Raw genomic sequence first — 24,563 nt, forward strand, 5'->3', positions numbered from 1 at the left:
AAGTGGCATGTGTGGGCATTCACATTTCCCTTAATACGCCCTTGCTCATCCCCACACTGCCCACTTGTAGTTCCTATAATACTGTGCAAGGGCTTGTTAGTTTTATCTTAGATCCACCATCTTATTTTGGAGCACTTTGAAGTGTACCCATTCTGCCTAATTTCTGCAGTCAGGCATCTTGTGTGCCTACCTTGGTCTGGTTCCATTTAAAGATAATTTTTTTTTATTGTGAAATATAATACACATATAGAAAATTCATGAAATGTAAATAAACATTCATGTAACCACCACCAATCAGGTCAAGAAATTGAACATATGCCAGGGTCCCAAAAGCCCTTGTGTTACCCCTTCCTAACCACCAACACTTTTTCTCTTTTTGTAAAGGTAACCACTATTCTGACCAATTTGTAATCACTAATTTTCATTCTTCTCATATTCAGGGTAATGGATATTTCCTTCTTTCATCAGATAAGGAGTTCTCTATTTTTGTTCTCAGAAAGGGGAGAGGGACAGAAATCCCTTTATTCTTCCATCTTTGGAAGTAGAGGACTATTAATTTTAAAGAATTAGAAAACCAAATATATACTTAAATCCATTAGATGCTTTATAGTACTCTCATTTTAAAAATATTTTACAACTGTATAAAATCTTTACTGAATTTTATTTCATTTTATTTTTACAATTATTTTAAGAGATGCCTGTTTGGGTTGTTGGATGGAGTGTGTGTGTTTTAACAGAGAAATTAGAGATCATATAGCTAACATCCCAGTGGCAGAGAACAGATACTGCCTGACTAGCAGTTTAGTATATGATACCCTAGTTCAAGCTGATAACCTGACTTGATTTATAGTTTCTTCATTACATGTGAAAGTATGAGATAGGAATTTTATTTTTTTAAGAGCTAGGAATTTTAAACTTCAATTTTTTCTTTATAAAATTTTGAGAGGAATGGGAAGAGTGGCAGAGGGAGAAGGAGAGGGACAAGCAGACTGTACTGATGTGGGGCTCTATCCCACAAACCTGAGATCATGACCTGAGGCGAAACCAAGAGTCCACTGCTTAATGGAATGAGCCACCCAGGTACCCCTAAACTTGCATCTCTTACAACACAGTGGCACCAGATATTTCAGTATAAACTAATACCAATAATGTACACATTAATCACTCTTTTGGGTACCCCAGAATTTATATGTACATTCAAGTTAACTAAATCTTTTTCAGGAATATGAAGCCATCTACCTAGCAAAATTAACAATACAGATGATGTCACCACTCCAGATAGAAAGGTCATTATCTGTTCATTCTGGACCCACAGGTAAGGATATTTGTCATTTTGGAGAAGGTTGGACAGAAATGATGATATGAAGTAGAAAGCACCTTTTGCTCTTTACAAGTTATACTGAACAGTTTAAGTTGTTTAGAAAACTTTGGGTAGATTATTGAATTTCACACAAGATAACTGCAAATTAATTTTATAAAGATTATGTGTATATTATATTGAGCTTCTGCTGTGTGTACAGCACTGTAGCTGGCTAATAGAATATGTTAGCTGGAAGATCAAACTTCTACTTGGTTTAGTTTAAGTCTTTAAGTAGTATAACTGCTGTAAAGATTAAAATAATAGGGATCTGGAGAAGGGCCTCTAAATACACTCAGGTGATCTTAATAAAAATAAAAGCGGTTTAATAAATAAAAGTGTGTTTCAGGTTAAGTTGGGTGACTAATGTGAACTACCCATTTTTCTCCTTGTATTTGAATCCCTTCTCCCTTTCTTCCTTATGTCAGAGTACTCCCTTCCCCTCCCCCCCAAAAAGAATATTTTCAAAGTTAATGATCCAGGCATGGTCTCAAAATCTTCTATCTTCCTTTTCTAAGACCTGGTACACTTGTCTCTTTTCTTTTTTACGGAATCTCATTCTATTTCAGGTCCGTATTGACCTCCTATCCAAACTCTTCCTTGGTCTATTCTATACATTGTAGCCAGATTTATTTTCATAAAAGATAGTTCTGATGTATTTTTCCTGTACAAAATCCTTCATTGGTTTAATTCCTACAGAAGAAAACACAGAGCATCATAGTGTAAGTAAGGTGTTTCTGATCTTGGTATCTCTCAGTGTTCCTCTTTATATAGGCACTCCAGAAAACTGAACTAATGGTTTCATTTGTGTCTTTTCTCCAAGAATGCATAGCATTCAGTGTATCTACCCTTAAAAACTTATTTTACATGTTATGCCTTCAACAGAAATGATGATTAACAATCTTCCTCCAATCCCTAAGTTATTTGAAACTCCTAGAGAACTTTACTTTTACCTCCTCACTTTCTGCTTTGCATTAGTTATTTATGTCTCATACCTCTTTTAGATTGTAAGTACAGCATTTCATCTGAAATTCAGCATAGCAGCTGTATTTAGCTTTATGGCTAGCATATTTTCTGCTTTATTCCATTGTCTTGATACCATATACCCCCCTTTTTTTAAATTAATCTAACAGTGAAATGTTAGTTTCATATTAGAATCCACTCTCTGAATTAACATTATTACCGTGATTTAGCACAACCTTTCGGGCATAACTTTAAGCCTGTGCCATTGTTAGGCAGATAATATGGCAGATCTTTTGCCAGTTTAGTTGTTCCCTCAAGTTTTCCTCCATTGAGACTCAAATTTTTTTGTTGTAACTATTGGTCATATAGTGATACCTTTGATTCTATGTGAGAAATTTCTGTACTAGCAGACTGTGATGTAACGAGTAGATAAAATCTCTTCTTTATCTGCTGCATGCCATCTTTTCTCCCAGCTCTAGACTTCTTGGTCATAAAACCACAGCTTCAGTGGAGAAATATTTTCAGCAGTGTCTATGAAAGCAAAAAGATAATTATATCTACAAAATAAAATTGTACAAATACAAAATTAATCTCTTAAATTTTGTCATAGGTTTATGGTAGCTAAAAAACTTGGTAACCAAACATATGGGTACCATTATCTCTCTAACAATTCTGTTTTCAAACTGTTTTAAGAATGATTGTTATTTATAATACCTAAGACATAGTTAATTCTCAAGAGAGGAAATATATCCCATAATGAAGATAAAAGCTGTTTAGTAATTTATAACAAAAGATTTATTAATATTTTACTAAAAATTCAGTCATGGAATTCTCATAGTGCATATACATAGTAACGCTTTATGAAAATGAAGTTTTACTAGCTATAATGTTCTAACAAATGAGTTTAAGTTCCCATTATATGTTATATTTGTGCAATAATTTTTAGGCAGTTTGAAGAGAACACATGAAGAAGAAGATGATTTTGGAACCATGCAAGTGGCTACTGCACAGAATGGCTGACTCGAGCAACATTAGAGAGGATGTGAATTTCTGTTTGGGAAGGAGGAAATACTAGAGACAATAATAATGTAAAATGGTAAAAACACAAGTCTTTTTTTTTTTTTTTTTAATTGTATGTTGCTTCCAGGCGTGTTTCTCTGCAACTTGTTGCGTGACATTTTAAGAAGATGTTGGACTTCTGCAATAGATGGCACTGATGGTTTTACTCCTTTCTTCTTTTTCTTTTTCTTTTTTTCTTTTTTTTTTTTTTTTACACTTTACAGTTTTATTATAAACCAAGAATTTTGGACTTGCAAAGAGGTATTATTGCAATAATGCACTTTTCATACTTGAAATTTATTTGTAGGATATAAAGTTATTACTTTAAACAAAATGCAAGTTAGGGGGGATTTGTTTATAAAATCTGGGTAATTTATAACGAGAATTTCCTAAAGTTTGCTAATTCATTTTGTGTTCTATATATTACATTTTAAAAATAATTTTACAGTTCAGTTTTATGATGGAACCTCTTACGGAAACATTAACAAATGCAGGAATCTGCCACATTTCTGTTTTAGTGTAATTTAGTAGCTTCATTACCCTTTTATTTTTTTTAAACTTAATACCTTATTAATAATCTTTGAATCATGACATTAGCCAGCTCTTACTTTAATATGATCCAAGTATTGCTTCCATTCCTCTTCCTAATTTGTTTATTCTATAGAAAAAAAAAAGTTTAATGAACAAAGGAAGACGTTTTGCTTGGTAATACTAAAAAACTAGGAGTTTTAGACTTTTGAGTCACTTTCCGTTTTTCTTTAAAAGCCAAATGTTGTTTGTTCTTTTTAGAGTTGTTTAGCCCATTTTTTCTTTGTCCAAAATAGTTCTGAGTAACCAATGTAGCATTCTTTGTTTCTAAATGAAGCCCAAAAAAAGAAAAGTGCCTTGCATCAATAAAAAAATAAATCTACACCTTTAAATTAGTATGTAGAACAGTACAACATTTTTAACATTTTTCTGTAATTTCTTTTTCTTCTTAACTCTAAGTTAAAACAGAGGTTTAAGGAAACCTCAGTAAATTATTTGGAATATGGAACATTTACTTCTTCATTTTATGTTGTCTTAATGAGTCTGTGAGGTTGTTCTGGCTCAGCAGCTTTTCTTTGAAAATGCATTTATTGGGGAAAGTGGTTTGTGGTAAACTTCACTGTATTTAAAATTAGTGTTTTAATTCTTCACGTTGAGTTAATCCAAATTTCCCCCATAATTTGCATTAGCGAAGTCACTTTATGGATCCTTAATTCTCCATATTTTCATTTATACATATAAAGATTGTTCTAAGAAAAACATTTTTGCTATTTTAAGTATGCCACGAGGAAGGAGAGGAGTGTTTTTAACTTTTTATAGTTGATTTAGGGTAGCACAAACAAAACTCGTTTATATCTCACTTTTCTCAGTCCTCTCTTGAGGTGCTTTACTGATGGGAATGGTTTCCATACGTTCCCTTGGTACCAATAGGTACTATGCAAGGTAACCCATTACATGAAGTTACTTCTTTGCTTTTTTCCCTGCAGTGTAATATAATACAGTTAAGAGCTTTTTTTTAATCCAGCGTAACAGGAGATTGGAAATTAAAATTGCTTTATTGAGTTAATTCCTGTTGACCCAGATGGTATTCCTCTTCTGATTCCCTTCCCCTATTTTACTACCCTGAAAACAGCCTATTATTAATCCCATTGTAGTCTTGTATTCTGTTGTGTAATTAGGTCATTTGGTGTGGTAGTCTAGTGGAGTCAAGATTTGCATTGTGTTCAGAAAATCCACTTGGCAAAGTGCCAGATGCAATCTAGTATCTATGATGCTTCTTCATTTGGTGGAAACTTGGCTTAGGAGAATCTTTGTTATAGTACATTTAGGTTTTAAAATGAGGGAGTTAAGATTTTTAAGATTAGTTTCTTAAATACACATATCCTCTCTAGTAGTTGGGCCAAAAATACAGATTTGGTCATTTATTAATTTAAAGCTGGTAATCTTCCACTTTTTCTAACCACTGTAATTTTTATGTTGTCACTGAAGTGCCTGCCCAGCACTGTATATTAAAGACTGTCTCTTGAACACTAGGAAAAGGGACTATCATCTTCTTGAGTACAGTACTAATGGGGACAAAACATGAAGTTTATTCTTTTTTCATGTAAGAACACCCCAAGTTTGTTTTACCTTGGATCCATTCTTCCACCTAATATTCAGCCAGTTCTGGTAGCTCTTCTAATCTTTCTTCTATTTGGTTCCATTTCTGAAATCCTTTTATTTCTACAAATGTTTTTTGATAGTTACATATAATACATTTAACCAATCATGATTTATTTTCTAAAACATTTAAATAATGTATGAGTGATATAGCACCCAATTTTAAATATGTAATCTGGGCAAGAATTTAAGCTGAAATTGCAGCAAAACAGGAAAACTTCTTTACTGTCCCACTTTAAAAGTATGAAACAAATATTGAAAATATTCAAACTAGAATGACAGAATTCTTACTTTCTAATTTTAGTTAATTAATGTTAATTTCTTATCCATTGGGTGTTTATACAGCAGTTACCTTTATTTGTCTCTGTGGTGGAAATGTTAAACTGGGATAGCTTCTGCTACCAATTCTCAAGTGTTTAACTTTTAAAGCAGAATATTTGTTTTGGGGGGCGGAGTTTGTGCTTCATCTGAGTTTAGAAGTAATGTCAGAAAATGTTAAGCATGTCCTTTTAAAGAAAATATAAGGTTTCTAATTGTCTTATTACCATGGTAATTCAAGTGAATTAGAAGTATTTAACTGCAATCTTGAATTATAAAGTTGGGATGCATATATATGTGTGTGTGTGTGTATATATATATATATCTCGATATATATATATATATATATATATATATATTTCTCGATATATATACATATATCAGGATCTCAACTTGATGTAAAGTAAATGAGCAGTTACCTGGCGGATTTTTTTTTTTAACAACTGGTTTAACCCATATTTCCATAACAAACTTAGCTTCACTTCAGTATTTACTTTATCTTTGTCCATTCAACAATGCTCCAATATGGAAATGATAGGAAATAGCTGAGAATTACTAAAAGATTTTATTTTATTTTTATTGATTAGGAAGTTTCTAGAATCTTTGAATGCTGGATTTTTTTGTCTTACCCATCCATGGCAGCTAAAAAAAAAAAATCAAAATATTCAGGTTTACATGTTAGCTCTCTCATAGGGAGTTGCCATACCTCACAGTTCAAAGTGTATTCTATAGATCAGTAACATTATACTGACATGTAATTGCAATTTACTATGCAGCAAAAATGATTCAAGAAAAATAACCTATAGTGTCTATTTACCTTTGTATAGGCAATTGCTTAAGTTACCCTGCTTTTAACATTTGTACTTGGATAAAATGCTTATGTATGTATAGGAATGTCACAGTGCAAGATGCTGCTAGCCCAGGCACAAAGTATTAAAATTATTTTGTGAAGACTGGTGGTTGTATTAAAACTGTTGTGCCATTATACCTCAAAAAGATTGAAATGCTCATTTATACTGCTTATGCCTCAGAATTTCTTTAGATTGTTGTCTTTTTAAGTAAAAGTAACCCAGTTTTACTACCTCAGATAAGAAGGATGAATGAACATGGGACTTGGGGAAGCACTTATTGGAAGATAAGGGTATCTTCCAATATGTTGTGGACACACACACACACACACACACACACACAAGTAATGGTCAGTAGTCCAGGCAAGGTCTGCATTTTAGCTCAAGAATATTTCTAAGGATTAGCTGAACAGATTTGGAGTTGGAAGTGAGGGAATACATGTCTGAAGCAAAGGGAATATAGGTCATCCACAGAGCAGCTTCTAGCCCATTAAAAAAAAATACTTCTTGCTTTTACAGTACTGTCTTCCCTGTCAGCCTACCTACATACTACTTTTCATCAAATCCAAGATGCTATCACTACACTATTATTTTACATACCACTAAAAGGCAAAATATTGTTGAATAAACTGGCGAGCCATTGATCATAAAATGCATCCTGATTTCTAATATGTTAGTGTAAAATGTGCATCTTAAGAGTCAGGGAAATATAAATATACAAAATATGTGAGGCATGATAAAAATCACAACTGTCACTTCATTCAACCTTTTCAAAAGCAAGTAATGCTTTAAAATGAGAATATATAGTTTATGTGTTATGAAATGTTTTTATGCTTTTTTTCTGTACTCAAGTTTACTCAGTGTGGTTTAGAAAATTTTAAACATACTCTGCCTAATAACTAAAGCTAAATATAGATCACCATTTTGCTCAATGACACAACTTTTATTACTATACTTTATGACTATTTCCTGTAGGAAAGATTTAAGAGAAGACCTTAAGGGCACTGAAGGGATTTATTTAAATAACAACCTTGTTTTTACTTCAAATTGTTATGAAATAAGAAAGATAAAGCATTTAATTTTGCCTTCTATTAGGCTTATTTTTTTTAACATGGGTTTTAATTACCAGAATATACCTAATGAAGCTACTATCATGCTAAGGTTTTAGGACTCCTGCAAAGGCAAAACTGGCTGAAAAGCAGGTTTGTTGCTTTCACTAGGGAAAGATCACTTCATATGCATAGGTCGTAAGCAGGGAGGTCGTGCACCCTCTACTGGTTTTTGTTGTTTTAGAAAGCCTACTTTAGCTTACTCCTAGGAGAGAAATCCTAAATCCAGTTGAGGTAGGTGTCAATCAGAGGGATAAAAAGTGGTTGGTCTTTACCTTCCCAGTTAATTTTACAAAGAGTACACAAAACTGAAATCTTACGAACCAGGATGTGACCTAATAGTTCAATAGAAGACTCAAGAAAAAGACATTAGAATTCTAACAAAAAACTTCATTGTATGAACAGATTTAATGTAACATGGAATGCAAAAGATTAGAACCATTAACAAAATATTGAATTCTTCAACTTAAAAAAATAATTAAAATAAATAAAATCAAAACAAGATAGTGACCAGAATAGTACCATGACAATCACAGTAAATAGAAAAGTTTCCATCAGCATTTTAAGGATTTAACAATTGCAGTATGATACATATTAAAATATTCCACTCAGTTTTGTCATTTAATTTTCATAAAAATGTTACTCAGAAGAAAGGCTTCAGACATCGATGAAAAGATGAGAAATCAGGTTCGAAATACTTAATACACCAAGATTTGTTAATTTACTGTTAAAAAGTACCTTATATTTGCTCTTAGGTATTTTAAACAAATTAATAATTATACTTCACATATGACAGGTGGTACCTTATCTGCATAAGAATTATATAAACTTTTAGATGTGCACAGTTTACTTTGAATCGTCACATTTTATAATTTTCATTTCTACTTTAAAAGGCTGACCAAGTTGTTTACCAGTATAGTAATAGGATTAACAATTGTTGGACTGCACTACATTTAGTTATATCTTATCCAATTTCACATGATGTATGGGAAAAAAGTATTCATTCTGTGAGTGTGATAACAGCCTTATTCATGGTATGCTTTTTTTTTTTTTTTAATGAGCAGTACAGATAGCAGACACATAACTCCTTACTACCTATACTCTAACTACAAAGAAATGAAGCCAAACTTTAGAAAAATACAATGCAAGAAAAGATTCAAGTTAAAAATATATTCCTTTGGTTAAAAATCATCCCCTTTATAATATTCATTTGTAATCTAAACTCACAGCATATCCCACCAGCCCAAAGTAATCTTCTAAATGTCATTATATTTGTTGTATTACCATGGGTTTTTTTTTTCAATCCAGAATTTATGGAGGTCACTGGGTTGCAGCAACAAAGTATTTTAACTCTAGGAAGAGTATTGCCTTGTTGCATTAGCTCCTTTGACAAATGTCTTTCTTACTTTACAAATGTCTTTTTTACTTTAGAAACCTCCGACACATGTAGTTTTCTTCAGATACTGTATATCCGAACTTTTTATAGAAACCAACATTTTGTGGTAGACATTCAAGGGTAATCTTATAACAGTTCAGTTTCTTGCTTAGCAAAGTAAGGGTTGATAATAACCTGAAATTCAAAAGGTGGGGGGAAGCATAGAGCATTTGTTAATAAAAATGCATTTGAGTATCTCAATATGAATGAATAAAATTATATAAATAAAACAAGTTTATATTAGAAACAAGTTTAAAACATGACCTTTCTCACTATATTCATTTAAATATTCAAAACTGTAAGGGGAAAAGCATTTAATTCACCCAAAGCATTTTACTGTTTAAAATATACTTTATCTAGTAATCTCTAGCCCATTAATAAATAGGACAATATACTAAAGTCACCCTAAACCATCTTTAAAAATAGGTTTAAGATTAATGTTAACACTGAAGACTGTCAATCTTTTAAAAAATATGGCCAAAATTAAAAATTTTTTTCCTAAATCTGTTCAAACTACTTAGGAACAGTCAAAATTCCCACATGTAATGAGTAAATAGCATTGTTCTTTATCATTTTAAAGCTAGTATTTGTGAAAGAATTATCACATAAATTAGTATGAAATAGAAACAAAGCAAAAAGATACATTTTTCAAATCCTTAAAAAATCCAAACCCAGTATAAGAATGTGATTCTAGGGACACCTGGATGGCTCAGTGTGGTAACCATCTGTCTTAGCACAGGTTATCATCTCAGGGTCCTGGGATAGAGCCCTACTTTGGGTTCCCTGCTCAGCGGGGAGTCTTCTCCTCCCTCCCACCGCCTGCTTTCTCCCTCTTTCTCTCTCTCAAATAAATTAAATCTTTAAAAAAAATATATATATATATATACATATATATATATATGATTTTAACTGCCTTAGGAAAAAAAACTAGAAAAGAGCTATGAAGTTTGGTTGGAGAGTTCTCTCATGTTTGCATACACTGAAAAGTAGTATCATTTTGAAGAAAGCACATCTTGGCTGAAGTTATGAAATTATAAAAGATATGACAGAAGTGGACTTCTAGAAGCTGCTCTGTTTTGTTCACTGATATATCCCAAATACCTTGAAAAATATCTGGCACATAGCAGGACTTAATATTTATTGAGTGAGTTCTTTAAAACTCAGAAGAGACGGTATTAAGAAGCAAGTTCTAGCTTATAAAATAGGCAATAAACCTATGAAAGAAATTTATTTTAAGGGATTTAGATAAATGCATAAGGGATTATACAGGAAAGGCATATATGTTTTAGTATATGTTTCTAAAACTTACAAGACTGAGAACATTTCCTGTTTCTAAACATGACTGGGAAACTGGGATGAATCACTTGACTTAGCCAAAAGTTTGTTTCCTACTAGTAGGAGAATGGGTATTATGCTTAGCGAAATAAGTCAATCAGAGAAAGACAATTATCATATGACCTCTCTGATATGAGGAATTTGAGAGGCAGGGCAGGGGTTCTTGGGACGGTAGGGAGGGAAAAAAAAGAAACAAGATGGGCCTGGGGAGGGAGACCATAAGAGACTGTTAATCTCAGGAAACAAATGGAGGGTTGCTAGGGGGTGGGGAGGGAAGGATAGGGTGGCTGGGTTATGGACACTGGGGAGGGTATGTGCTATGGTGAGTGGTATGAATTGCGTAAGACTGATGATTCACAGACCTGTACCCCTGAAGCAAATAATACATTATATGTTAAAAAAAAAAAAAGTTAAGAAAAATGTTAGTCAATAAAATGGTATACTTCCAATTTCTAAAATTCATGATAAAACGTAAAAATATTTTCTTTATTAAATTTACTTTAAGCTACAGAATGAGCCTAATTAATGACACCTAAAAAGGACTTCAAATAGGAGAACATTTTTTAACAAATACCTGAGCAAGACACTATTAAGGGAAACAGAAAAAGGATCTAACCAGGGATACCTTGTTTCTGCCTACTTACAGTTTGCCAAGCTGCTTTCCTCTGCATTCATCACTAACAACAACATCTTCTACTCTTCCTCTCTGAAAATATAATGTTTTAAAGGACTAGGCATTTTTAGCTAATTCAGCAAGTGACATAATTCACTGATGTTTTGTAAACAAACTCCAAAAACCAAAATGCAAGCCTTTTTTACTTACTATAGAGGAAATACAATGAATCAATTTATGGCCTAATCTTGTTTTGTCTATATTCTAAATCTTCCCACCCCACTGTTTTAAAGCAGATTTCAGAATCCAGAATGTAATCTTGTCATGTTCATACTACATCACCTTATTCCTTGAATAATAGCAGTTTCTTTCAAACATCCAAATACAATTTATTAATTTTTAGTTTAAAAAAAACCACCAAAATTCATACTTCACAGAAGTATTTTGTTTTATAACATTTTCTTTTCTCTAGCTTTATTATAAAAATACCATATATAATATACATAACATACAAAATACATGTTAATCAACTGTTTATGTTGTTGGTAACGCTTCCAGTTAACAGGCTATTAGTAGTTTTGGGAGTCAAGTTACATGCAGATTTTTGACTTCAAGAAGTGGGGGAGGTGTCAGCGTCCTTAACTCCCATGTTGTTCAAGGGTCAATTATATAATATTCTGAACCCTTTAACTGCTTGTAGACTGCTAAAATTTGTATTAATCTACATACAAAGTATTGTTATTGTTCTTTTTTAAATAACATAGGTATTCTAATCATTACTGCCAAATTTTATGATGCTGACTTGGTTTCTCTAAGACTATACCATCTGACACTTTGCAGAACAATTTTTTGCAAACAATTCAGATTATTAATACATTTTCTTCCCCTTCAGAACAGAATGGGAAAATGTTACTAAGTGATTTCTAGTAAGTAGAGCTTTTTTCAGGGCAATACAGCTCTCATTTTACAATGAAATGCAGTGAGAAAATAAGACTGATTTAATGGAAACTCAAAGTTGGTTTTGCTAGAAAACACCTGTTCATTTTATTCATAAGTGTTAAGGTGAACACATACCTTAGCACAGGAATGGATGAATTTATGTTCTATTATCAGAGTTGCTGTAGCAACAATTTGTCCTAAAGTCACATCTTCCACAACTGTAACATAATAATCTCCAGATTTCTTCATGTGCTCAAAAGATTCTGTGGAAATTGGAAAAGTGTTATGTGGTAGACATTAAACTTAAGTAGGTACCATAAAAATACTATGATTAGCTTATTTCATTATTAAATATTTGAAGGTATTTCATCATGGTGATTTATACTTTGTTTCTAAACAAAGTATTATTAGTGACCAAGTGGTTGAAACATCAGTAAATCATCAATGGGAATATGGTCTATACATTTTAAAAATCTGCCAGCAAAGTACAACTATTAACAGCTATTTCAGATGAACAGTACTTATAATACAAATAAATTGTAGATGATGCCACTTCTGTGACTAATGAAGACTTTTAATATCTTCATAACTTAAAGTCAATTTCTTTAACCTTTACACTCAATAGTTGAATAGAACAAAACTGCAAATTTTAGTAAGAATGTTTACATGGCTCCATTCTGTAATTTTTCAGTTTCTGCCTTCAAAATACTTTGATTAAGTAGTTTTCAGCTTTCCCTTTGTGTCCTCAAGTGTTTAATGACTACGTGACTTGCTTTTTTAGAAACAGTTCTGTTTTGCTTGTTTTGAAAGCACCTGTGAATTAGGTGAAAAATGTCTCCATTTCTAAGTAATCTTCTCAAAGTCACATGGCAAATAGGAGCAAAGACGGAATGCTTTCCTCTCAAATTGATTTTTAGTACTCATATTGCCAAAATAATGGGTTTCTCATCTAATCTGATATGCATTCAAAGAATTCAGGAATAAAAACAGCCTAATATTCTCACATACTGTTTATTTCTATAGTCTTGTTCTAGATAGGATTCTGGAGGGGGAAAGAAGATATAAATTCAATGAAGGAAAACAGTGAGAATCAGAAAATGGTGATTTTCATCTTGGGAGGGTCAGATAGAGTACAAAACAAAATTACCTAGTGAAGGAAATGAAGAAATTTACCTAGTGAAGGAAATGAAATTATAGAAAACAGGAGGATAGTGTTAGAGCAATGGAGAGAATCAGGAAGGTTCTAGTCTTTTCCTTACCAATTACTACCTGTGATCTTAAGTCATTTGACCTCTCCGGATTTCCATTTTCTCATGTATAAAAAAAGGGGGCTGAACTATAAATTTGAAGATACCTGTTGATCTTAAAATTCAATATAGACAAATTAAATTTAGAACGTAATTTCTTACCCTTTTTTATTTGGTGATGAAATTTCCATGAATAACCTAACCACATAAAAAAAAACTACAATATAAAACAATCTCTAGAGCTGCCACCTAGCTACAGAAATTATCTAAAAGTCAGGTATTTTGGGGGCACCTGGGTGGCTCAGTGGGTTAAGCCTCTGCCTTCAGCTCGGGTCATGGTCTCAGGGTCCTGGGATGGAGCCCCGCATCAGGCTATCTGCTCAGCAGGGAGCCTGCTTCCTCCTCTCTCTCTGCCTGCCTCTCTGCCTACTCATGATCTCTCTCTCTGTCAAATAAATAAATAAAACCTTTAAAAAAAAAAGGGTGTTTTGTAAAACAGGATAATTACTACAACTGGATTCTAGAACAAGTTAGTCACATTAAACATGTAAATAATAGCTAATTGTTACAGGAATAATTTCCAGCTATTTGAACAAAAAACACAAGCAGACACTTTGGAGCATAGCTCCAAATGAAAAATGTGTTTCCCTTTATTTTTCATTCAGGAAAAGAGGGTGTAGTACTTACTCATAAATTGTTCAGCATTGACAACACCAGTCTCTGTTAGTTGACCTAGTACCTTAAAAAAACCTAGTTTTGAAAAACAGATTTCAGATCATTAGAAGACCAAATAAAAGACCTATCAAAAGAAGCAGTGTGTGAAGCTGGTAGGATTATGGGCACTTGTGTTTTCAAAACTTTCTGTGATCACTTTAAAATTAATTTTTATTATTTAAAAAGATTAAACTGAGACCTGTTCTTTCTGTAATCACTACATAAAACAGTAATAGGTTCTATCAATATTTTTGCCTGCATAAGATTTTTGGAATAGTGCAGACCTTAATGATTCAGTATTTAGGGACACCTGGGTGGCTCAGTTGGTTAAGCAGCTGCCTTCGGCTCAGGTCATGATCCCGGCCGTCCTGGGATCAAGTCCCACATCGGGCTTCTTGCTCGGCAGGGAGCCTGCTTCTCCCTCTGCCTCTGCCTGCCATTCTGTCTGCCTGTGCTCGCTCTCTCTCCCTCTCTCTCTGACAAATAAATAAATAAAATCTTTAAAAAAAAAAAAAAAAGATTCAGTATTTATAAAACCAGCAGGTATATTTTTCAATGTAATTTGCATTAAATTTGATGCAGGGAATGCCAAACTTTCCCAAATACATGCTTTGGTGCAAGATTATCATGACCAAATATAATTATTTTTAAGATAAAATATAAATAACACTGAGACTAATATTTAAAGATTCCTGATTAATTTCATTAATGTTAAATTAAATGTAAACATTTTAGAACTTTGATAATCTAGATTTCTACACACTCAATAATTAGCTTGACCCAAATTAGTTTCTTTAAATTTCCTACCAAAAAGAAAACTAAAAAGTTGATTTAACTACAAAAATGAGAAAGTTGATTTTTTTATTAAATTCATTAAATTTAAAGAAATCATTTGGAGAATTTAGGCATTAAAAAAAGAAATATAAAATATATGTAAACAAAACCTTTGCAACTTATCCGAGGCATGTATCTCCACCCTCATTCCCCATCCAGGTTCTTAGAGAAGATTTTTCCTTATGTGCCATTACAGATAATAATTTTACCTTTATGAAAAGTCTTTTTAGATTCTTAATTAGGAAGGAGTGTTGTTGTACTTAAGTCATTTGAAATATGTCGCAGTAATACCTGGTCTTAGCCCTGATATATACATATTAGAATTGTGTGACTTTAAAAATTAAATACAGGGGCACCTGGGTGGCTCAGTGGGTTAAAGCCTCTGGCTTCAGCTCAGGTCATGATCCCAGAGTCCTGGGATCGAGCCCCACATCGGGCTCTCTGCTTAGCAGGGAGCCTGCTTCCACCTCTCTCTCTCTCTGCCTGCCTCTCTGCCTACTTGTGATCTCTGTCAGATAAATAAATAAAATCTTAAAAAAAAAAAAATTAAATACAAATGGGGCACCTGGCTAGCTCAGTTGGTGGAGGGTGCAACTTGATCTTGGGGTCATGAGTTCGAGCCCTACACTAGGTGTAGAGCCTACTTCTAAATAAAATCTTAAAAAAAAATTAAGTACAAATAAATAATTCAAAAGTCAAACTTATTTTTTAAAATTAGCACCAATATGTTTCTGGAGAAAACAGAATGCCAATTACAGTTGACCCTTGAATAACACAGGTTTCAACTGTATGGGTCCACTTATACACAGATTTTTTTCAATAAAAACCTTATAGTACTATAAATAAGTTTTTCTTATGATTTTAGTAACATTCTCTTCTCTGGCTTACTTTAAGAATACATTATATAACACTTATAACATATGAGTTCATCAACTGTTTCTATTACTGCCAAGGCTTCCAGTCAAAAGTAAGCAATTAGTTAAGTGTTTAGCAAATCAAAATTTATACACAGATTTTTCAAATGCACATGAGTCAGTGCCCTAACCCCCATGTTGTCAAGGACCAACTGTGTAATTCTAACCAGGATATGTAAATGGAGTCCCTACCTCTATTTAAGTCAGCAGTACAAAGGGGCCTCAAGACCAAACCTTCTCCAGGATGTGTTGGGGAAATGGCTGGAGAAAATGTAGCTGTATTCTGGCTCCAGTCCACTTCTTTGAGTAGACTTGGGTCAAACATAGGAGTTTCATCAGGTTTCATCTTTGCAGTAAGGTCTAAAATAAGAATTTTAAATGGTAAGGCATTTTAATATGGAATTAGGATCAGTGAGAAATTCTATTACTTAATAAAAATTAACACATATGCAAGCTATTTTATTCTATCCTGAATCTAACATAAATGCCACAACCACAAATAGAAAACTCATGGTAAACATCAGATAGTAAACAAGTGACTATAAGTTTTAAACTTTAAAACCGCATTTTCTAGCAAGTATTTTAAAACGTTTTTCCTGGGGCAACTGGGTAGCTCAGTGCTTAAGCAAACAACTCTTGGTTTCTGCTTGGGTCATGATCTCAAGGGTTGTGAGATGGAGCTACTGTTGGGCTCTGCGCTGGGCTGAGTCTGCTGGAGATTGTCTCCCTTCATCTGACCCTCCTCACGCTGACATGCGTGCTCTAAAATAAATGAATAAAATCTTAAAAATACATATTTCCTGTGGGTTGGTGTTAGCATAGCACTGTGAATAGCTCACTTTCCATGAGCTTTTACTTTCTTTTCATTATTGGATTTTATTATTGGGCTAAAAAATTATTTGTTGGTGGTCTTACCACTAAGACTTACTGGGTATGTTTCTTGTCTTTTTTTTGTACGAACCATGAACAGAAGGTAATTGATGAACAGGCTTAAATTAACTCTACATTCATTGTAATATTTGGTCTTAGCTATGACAGATTCATATTAAAGGTATCTGTTGGATTTTGTTTTCACACCAGATTTTCTAAAAATCTATAATGTAAGTTTACCATCTGCAGCTTAAGAATAGCCAATGTTTTTCATGCTGTTATAAAAGGATCAATTATGGTACTGTCCTCCTCTGAACACTCAGAAATGGGCAGATTCTTACTAGGTGTGGTCTAATAAAAAATAGACTAAATAGCAAATATAAGGATAGACTAAAGCATAAAAATGGGGGCAGCGGCATGTCTGTGGAACACAGTGTTGTTAGAACAGGGTCTCCCTGTTAAGAGACTATAAAGCAACCCCTAACTTCCATTTCTATCTCTTTACCCAGTTAAAGAAACTATTCTATTTGATACTTGCTTCTAGAACTTTGAAACAAAGACTTTAAAGATACATACCCATAACATTACCATAAAATAAAGAAAGAAACGGGAAAAAATTAAAGTGCATTTAATGACGATTTTCCCAATAACCCCACTCCCGTTACGTTCCCTATTTCCTAAGTCACAATATGCTTAAAGGCAATTTTTCTCTTAACTTTTCCTTAAAGCTTGATTCAACTCCTGCCTGTGGAACCTGACACAACCCTATAGGTAATGCTACACTGTAGTAGAGGCTTTGGGAAGGTAACGTGGTGTAATAATAGAAGTTAACATTTGTTCACCTCTTCCCATGAATCAGGCATTGTGCAAAGAACTTTTACCCACTACTAATTCATTTACTTCAACAATCTTACAGGATAGGGATGATTATTATCTCCATTTTAACAGATGAGGAAATGCAGGCAACACATGGTAAGTAACCTGCCTAAGATCACGAAATTAGTACAGCCAGGATTTAAACCCAAGACATAAAAAAACGTGCTCTGGAGTCAAGCTGGTGTTCGAATGTCAAATGCGATTATGGCTAATGTCGGCTCTGACAATCTGTTTCCTCATTTGTAAAATGGAGATAAAATTATTAGAAGGATGAAATGATTTATTATATATAGCACTTAATAGTGCCTAGCACACTGCAAGTGCTCAATGAGATATATTTTAGTTAGCAACTAATTAAAAATTCATGTTTATACATTTTTGTTTTAGTATTTTTCATCTTTAATTCATGAGTCAGGTACTGTGCTGGGTACAGGGGCTACAAAAAGGACGACAGGTTATATGTTTATGTTAAACTGAAACATTCTTGAATAGGAAAGGAAAAAAAGTAATCATAGTTATTATGTAGAATACCAAGGGGCTTTTTCCCCACCTCAAAAAGAACTTAAATGTGTTATGCCATAAACACTATTTCTGGCTCTAAGGTTAATAAGGAAATAAATTCTGATGATTAACAATCATTCATATCAAAGTTAACAAGCTTACAGTCCACTTGAAACATTTTTTACAGGTTAACTTTAATGCATGCACTTTACTGTTTGTTCCTGATAATTGGATCCCGAGGCTTTTGGGTTTACTCTCATCTCAAAGATGAGATGAGTACCATCACTGTAACAACATTGTTTTTTGGGTATGCAGATAAACAGGCTAAATATTTATTAACAAAGTAAAGTGTAAATATTAAATACAGAAGCCAGAGAGTGTTAAAAATTTACTTCTTCAGGGCAACACACTATTTAAACAGTTTGATGATCATTTAACATACAGTTGTAACCATGAAATTTAAGGAACTCGAAAGGGAATTTAGGTGAACATTAGACTAATTTCATGTTAACTAGATTACTTTTTCCTATAAAGCTGCCCAAGTTTACAATAAAATACAGCCTAGAAAACAAACAAAATGCAGTTAATAATTTCCAAGAGAGAAAGGAGAATTAGGATTATGAAGCCTTTAACTAGTGAATTTTAAACAGTAAATACTAATATTTTCCTATGCTTTTAACAAGATGGTCCTATTCGATGAATGATCATAAAAATAACAGTGGCTAAAATTTATGGAGTGCTTTTTATTTGTTAACTTATAAAAATACAATGAAAGGTCTACCATTACTATCCCCATTTTACAGACCAGGAAGCAGGCACAGTAATTTGCTCAAGATAACAGGGCCAAGAAGGAATAGAGTTAGGATTCAAAACCAGGCAACAGAGCCAGCTTCAAGGGCACTGGAACCCTGCAGTTACCCAGGGCCCCACAGTTGGTTTTACTCTCTGCTGCCACTGCCTTGAAATTCTTAATTTTTCAACAAAGAGCCCTCCATTTCCTCCATATCAAAATACAATAAACAAAGCATTCTGAATAGAAATAAGAATCCATTAACCAGGCAACCAGAAATTAAAATGTTTTTATGACCTAATTTACAAAACAAAGCCATAGTTAAAGTTAATTTCCTTTATCTTGCTCCATCCCCATTTAGTAAAACTCTGCTGGTGCCCAATAAAATATGCTGGGAAAGTTAAACCCTACAGGATGTGATTTGATACCGAATTTTGAAAGATTTTAGAAAGGAATGAAATAGATAAATCTGGTTTACAAAAGAAATACTTTAGCATCTTAGGGTGCCCACAGTACTGCAAAACTTGGAAATTTCAGTAAATAGAATTGCAGCTGTCTGAGGCTGAATCTCGTCATTATCACCAGGGTGACTGATTTTCAGAAGTAAACCCTAGGGGCGCCTGGATGGCTCAGTTGGTTAAGCATCTGCCTTAGGTTCAGGTCATGATCCCAGAGCCCATGATCTTGGTGCTCCCTGATCAGCGGGGAGTCTGCTTCTCCCTCTCCCAGTTCCCCTGCTTGTGCTCTCTGTCAAATAAATAAATAAAATCTTAAAACAAAAGTTTTCAGAACTTTTCCAATTTAATTGCCAAGTTAGCATGCATTTACAAGGTCCATATATGCCTAACAGCGCAATAAATTCCTAGTGAATCAATAACAAATGATATAAGACTGACTTAAAGGCCACATTTCAGAAAATTCAAAAGAAGAAAGATTCCCAGATTGCCACAAGTGAGATCACAAAAACCATACACCAAACTCATTTTTACTAGGATCATCAGGTTTTCATTCAGTTGACTATTCTTTGGACACAATTTCAACAATTCCCAGCTTCTACAGCACCCTAAAATACAAAGTGTATTTGCGAGGAGGTGCTGCTAGAAACAAGCAACTGAGAGCAACAAGTAATAACAGACACCGGGAATGAAGATCTTTAAAGTTGATATTAAAAATTTAAAAGCACGGGGCTCCTGGGTGGCTCAGGTCATGATCTCAGGGTCCTGAGATCGAGCCCAGCATCATATCGCATCATATCCGGCTCTCTGCTCAGCAGGGAGCCTGCTTCCCTTCCTCTCTGCTACTTGTGATCTCTGTCAAATAAATAAATAAAATCTTTTTAAAAATTAAAAAAAAAAAGCATGATCCAAGGCCAAGTGTAGGTGCTTAGCATATTTCAAGAGCCACGGGGCCATCACAACATTACTTCAGTACATGAATGGGGGAAAGTTTGCTGTTTGAGACTTTAGTGTTTGTCTACATAAATTTCATAACAATTTCAATAATTCGATTAAATTTTTAATCTAAAGAATATTTTATTCGCTGATGATTTTAACAGGCCTGGCCATATTATTATTAAGTTATGCAATTATAGGTCACTTGAAAATTTTAAAAACTATTTTTTGATCGTTTTGATCCCTATAATCTGGCATTATTCCCAGACTACCGATTAGGAAACGAGCATGTGGAGCCCCAAGGTAACACAGCAAACGAGTGAACTGGGACTAGAATCCTATCTTGTTTTCCCATCTTGAACTCTAAAATACAATACTCAATAGACACCAATCTTTACATCATCGTACCAAATAGGTAGCTCTAATTTGAAGAAATGTCAGCGAATTCTGCCGAAACAGAACTGATCTAAATGATTTCTTGAGACCCATTCTAAGATTTGTTCATTAGTGTATAACCTAACAACTAATTCCATAATCGCCCGTTTCCATTTTGTATGAATTTTAAAAGTTGGGTTTACATAGACATCAGCTCCTCTTACAAGGGAAATCATAGTGCTCAGTGTGCCTAGGCGTACAAGCCCCGGGAAAAGAGACAAAGGACGTCCCTCCTTCCCGCAGTGAAAGCCCCTATTAGTCAGTGCAGGACGTGGTCTTTGGAGCAGGAGCAAGTCTTCAAGCGGCTCCCGACCCCTGTGGGGTGCACCTCGGAAAGGAACGGATAAAAGGGGGGTTCGGGGCATTTGTGCCCGTTGAAAACCGATGGCGGCAGAGACTAAGCAACTGTCTCCATCCTCCACGCTGAAGCCTGCTGAGCAAGAGTTAGTTTCGACCCCAGTCCCTGCTCCCGTAGCCCTATACTGCTGGACGCCTGGACCCCTGGCCCTCAGCCCTAACCTCTCTCTGCTCCAGGCGCGTGTCCGCTCAACTTGCTCGGAACCGCGCTCTATAACCACATGTGCACCCACCTGGCCAAGCTAAATGCGCGGCTCCCGGAAAAAACACCTCCCACCCGGGCCTAGCTCGCCTCCCCCCGGACGCAGCAGGCACAGTCACACCTGTTTGATAAATGTGCAGGCAGGCCCACGACGGCCCCCAGGACACCCGGCGCGGCCCCGCTCTCGCTCCCCGGCCCCCAGCCTCCCTCACCCGTGGAGGCCTCGCGGTCGGCGCTCCTCTCCAGGACCGTCGGACTCTCACCCACCCGGGTACACAGAACCGGATCCGGATCCGGCTTCAGCGCCAGCCCCACCTCCTCCGCCACCTCCCGAGCCACGGTTGCCTTCGCTGCCGCCGCTGGGAGAGCCGTGACCAGGACGTGGCAGCGCCAACGCCTCCGCCCCACCCCGGGCCGCTGACGCACGGCCGCGCGCAGGCGGGCGGGGGCGCTCCGGGGGCGAGGGGCGGGCCGGGGCGGGGCCTGAGGCGGGCTCTCGCACGTGGGGCGCGGCGAGGACTGCCCCCGCGGGGACTCCGCCTCCCGGCGGCGCGGCACTGCACACCCGCTGCCTGCTCTCCGCCTTCCCGCGGCTCCCGGCTCACCGCTTCTCTGGAAATAACTCAGCGGAGTTGGGTAAGTGCTGATAGTGTGCGCCTCTTTCATTTTCGGAAGCCGGAGGTTGGGACTCTTGCCCTCTTCGGTTGCCCCTTGTGGTCCCTTCTTTTAATAGTCCGTTTAATTAAGACTTCAGCGACTCACCCGCAGCTGGAAGTTCCCCATCCCCAGTTTTCTGAGTCACCTCCATGAAACAGGGCCACTACACTCCTTTCAAATCCTTTCTGGATGAACCATAGGGTTGAGGCACTGGTTCTCAGCTGTGGCGGGTTTGCCTCTCAGGGGACAATTGGCAATGTCTGGAGCTTTCTCAGCCTCCTGTCTGTGGGAGGGGTGTCCCTGGCGTCTCTCCAGATGAGAGGGGAGCGGTGGGGAGAGACCGGGGACGCTGTGAAACATCTTGAAATACACAGAACAGGGCCCCACAACAACGTTTCAGCCTGGTCTGAAATGTCAGTCCTGCTGAGGTGGAGAAAACCTGTGTTAGGACAAGAAAAAAATGACTTTTCTCTGAGCTTCCATTTCCAACACAGGTATCCTCATTTTACAGATGAGGAAACCGAGATCCAGAGATGTTAAGTAATTTACCAAAGTCACATAGCTTAGTAGCTCCCGTTCCTTGTCTTAGACCGTAAGTTTTCAACTTACTGAAATTGCAAAGTATTTTATTCTTAATACTGTTTGAAGAACACCATATATATCGTCTGCCAAGAATTATATTTTCTGCTTATTTGTGAGATTTAAATTTCAGTTAACACTTTTACTGGTTCATGCACTCTCACACCATCAAACATTAGTGAGGCTGATGGCATCCACATTTCTGTATCCATCCTTCCTTTTACCCCTTTGCATAGGAAAGAATGTATAAGATATAAAAAGAAATAAACACAAATGTTAAGAAACATACAGCTTTGTTTCCTTACCACAGTCTGGCCCTGTGTTTTCAATGAGCTTCTTCTGAGCAACAGAATCCTGTAAATTTTATAATTTAGCAAAAACTGAAGGAATCAATTATAAAATTTATCATAGAGCACAGTTCTAAGAGATACCCAAAAGATCTCCTGCATTTTAGACGTATCCCTCTTTTTCCTTTTGGACAAAAGGAACGCAATTTCTCCTTAATAGTCACTCTAGCCAGTACAGCGCCCTCCTTTTTTACATGTTGGTGTACATGCACTGAGGATCCAAGGTAGCCAGGTGACAATCTCAGTGTCTAGTTTAATAGAATCATTGATGTGTTTTCTAGGCATTTTTACTTATTTTTTAATTGAGATATAAATCACATAGAACATTGTATTAGTTTTAGATGTATAACGTGATTTGATATGCTTATTTTGCAAGATGATTATTTCAGTAAGCTTAATTAACATCCCTCAGCACACATAGTTATGAATTTGTTTTTTTCTTATGATGAGAACTTTTAACATTTACTCTCTTCATAACTTTCAAGTATATAGTACAGTATTGTTACCTGTACTCACCATGCCTCCATTACATCCCCAGGACTAATTTTACTTATAACTGGAAGTTTGTGCCTTTTGACCCCTTCATTGATTTTGCTCCCCACCCACCAACTCTGTAACCACTAATTTGCTGTCTTTACCTATGATTTTCTTTTTTAGATTCAGCATAGAAGTGAGATCATACAGTATCTGTCTTTCTCTGCTTATTTCACTTACTGTAATGTATTAAAGCTCCGTCCAAGTTGTAAATGACAGGATTTCCTTTTTAATGGCTGAATAATATTCCACTGTTTGTGTGTTTGTGTGTGTGTATACACAAACTTCTTTATCCGCTCATCTAACAGTGGACACTTAAGTTGTTTCCATGTCTTAGCTATTGTTAGTAATGCTGCTATGAACATGTAGGTGTGTATATCTTTTCTGGATAGTGGTTAAATTTTTTCTTTTTATAAATATGGAATTGCAGACCATATGATAGTTTCTCTTTCAAAATTTTTGAGGAACATGTTTTTGTTTTTGTTTTAATGTTGCTTAGAACAGTTTTTTTTAAGTTTTAATTTTAATTCCAGTGAGTTAACATACAGTGTTATATTAATGTAAGGTGCACAATATAGTGATTCAGTAATTCTATACATTGCTCAGGGAACATTATAATAAGTGTACTCTTAGTCTCCATCGCCTATTTCATCAATCTCCCCACCCACCTCCCCTCTGATAACCATCAGTTTGTTCTTTATAGTTAAGAGTCTGTTTTTTTAGTTTGTCTCTCCCATATCTTAGCTATTGTAAACAATGTTGTAATGAACATGTGGGTACATGTATCTTTTCAAATTAGTGTTTTTGCATTCTTTGGGTAAATACCCAGTAATGTGATTGTTGGATAGTAGGGTAGTTGTATTTTTAATTCTTTGAGGAACTTCCATACTGTTTTCCACAGTGGCTGTACCAGTTTGCATTCCTACTAACAGTACAAAAGGGTTCCTTCTTCACCACATCCTTGCCAACACCTGTTGTTTTGTTTTATTGATTTTAGCCATTCTGAAATGTGAGGTGATATCCCTTGAAGTTTTGATTTGCATTTACCTAATGGTTAAGTAATGATGAGCATCTTTTCATGTGAAGGTTGGTCATCTATATGTCTTTTTCGGAAGGATGTCTTCATGTCTGCAGCCCATTTTTTTTTTTTTT

General features: G+C 35.3%; 2 protein-coding genes across 5 annotated transcripts in view; one reads left to right on the top strand and one right to left on the bottom strand.

Moving 5' to 3' along the window:
* The window catches only part of LOC111161870 (serine/threonine/tyrosine interacting protein), a 34,975-nt gene extending 31,400 nt beyond the window's left edge, over nucleotides 1–3,575 (top strand). For both annotated transcript variants that reach the window (XM_022525908.1, XM_022525916.1), the window contains 2 exons: nucleotides 1,222–1,315; nucleotides 3,267–3,575. In XM_022525908.1, coding sequence (XP_022381616.1) covers nucleotides 1,222–1,315; nucleotides 3,267–3,340 — 168 coding nt within the window. In that variant the 3' untranslated portion in view covers nucleotides 3,341–3,575. The remainder of the gene's footprint in view (nucleotides 1–1,221; nucleotides 1,316–3,266) is intronic.
* A 4,650-nt stretch (nucleotides 3,576–8,225) lies between these two features.
* On the bottom strand, nucleotides 8,226–21,659 carry LOC111140653 (glucosamine-phosphate N-acetyltransferase 1). 3 transcript variants are annotated; one of them, XM_022492852.1, is made up of 6 exons: nucleotides 21,562–21,659; nucleotides 16,065–16,232; nucleotides 14,098–14,160; nucleotides 12,299–12,426; nucleotides 11,256–11,317; nucleotides 8,226–9,411 (listed from the first exon to the last, which is right to left on the bottom strand). In XM_022492852.1, exons 2-6 carry the CDS (start codon nucleotides 16,216–16,218, stop codon nucleotides 9,264–9,266), a joined length of 555 nt encoding a protein of 184 aa, XP_022348560.1. In that variant the 5' UTR covers nucleotides 16,219–16,232; nucleotides 21,562–21,659; the 3' UTR covers nucleotides 8,226–9,263. The 3 variants fall into 3 exon arrangements, with proteins under 3 accessions (XP_022348560.1, XP_022348561.1, XP_022348559.1); XM_022492853.1 differs by having other exon boundaries at nucleotides 16,107–16,232; nucleotides 21,507–21,659; XM_022492851.1 differs by having other exon boundaries at nucleotides 21,507–21,659.
* Nucleotides 21,660–24,563: the final 2,904 nt, after the last annotated feature.

Source organism: Enhydra lutris, unplaced genomic scaffold (assembly GCF_002288905.1).
Source record: "Enhydra lutris kenyoni isolate GAN:26980312 unplaced genomic scaffold, ASM228890v2 scaffoldscaffold4, whole genome shotgun sequence".
In the NCBI taxonomy this organism is placed as follows: domain Eukaryota; kingdom Metazoa; phylum Chordata; class Mammalia; order Carnivora; family Mustelidae; genus Enhydra; species Enhydra lutris.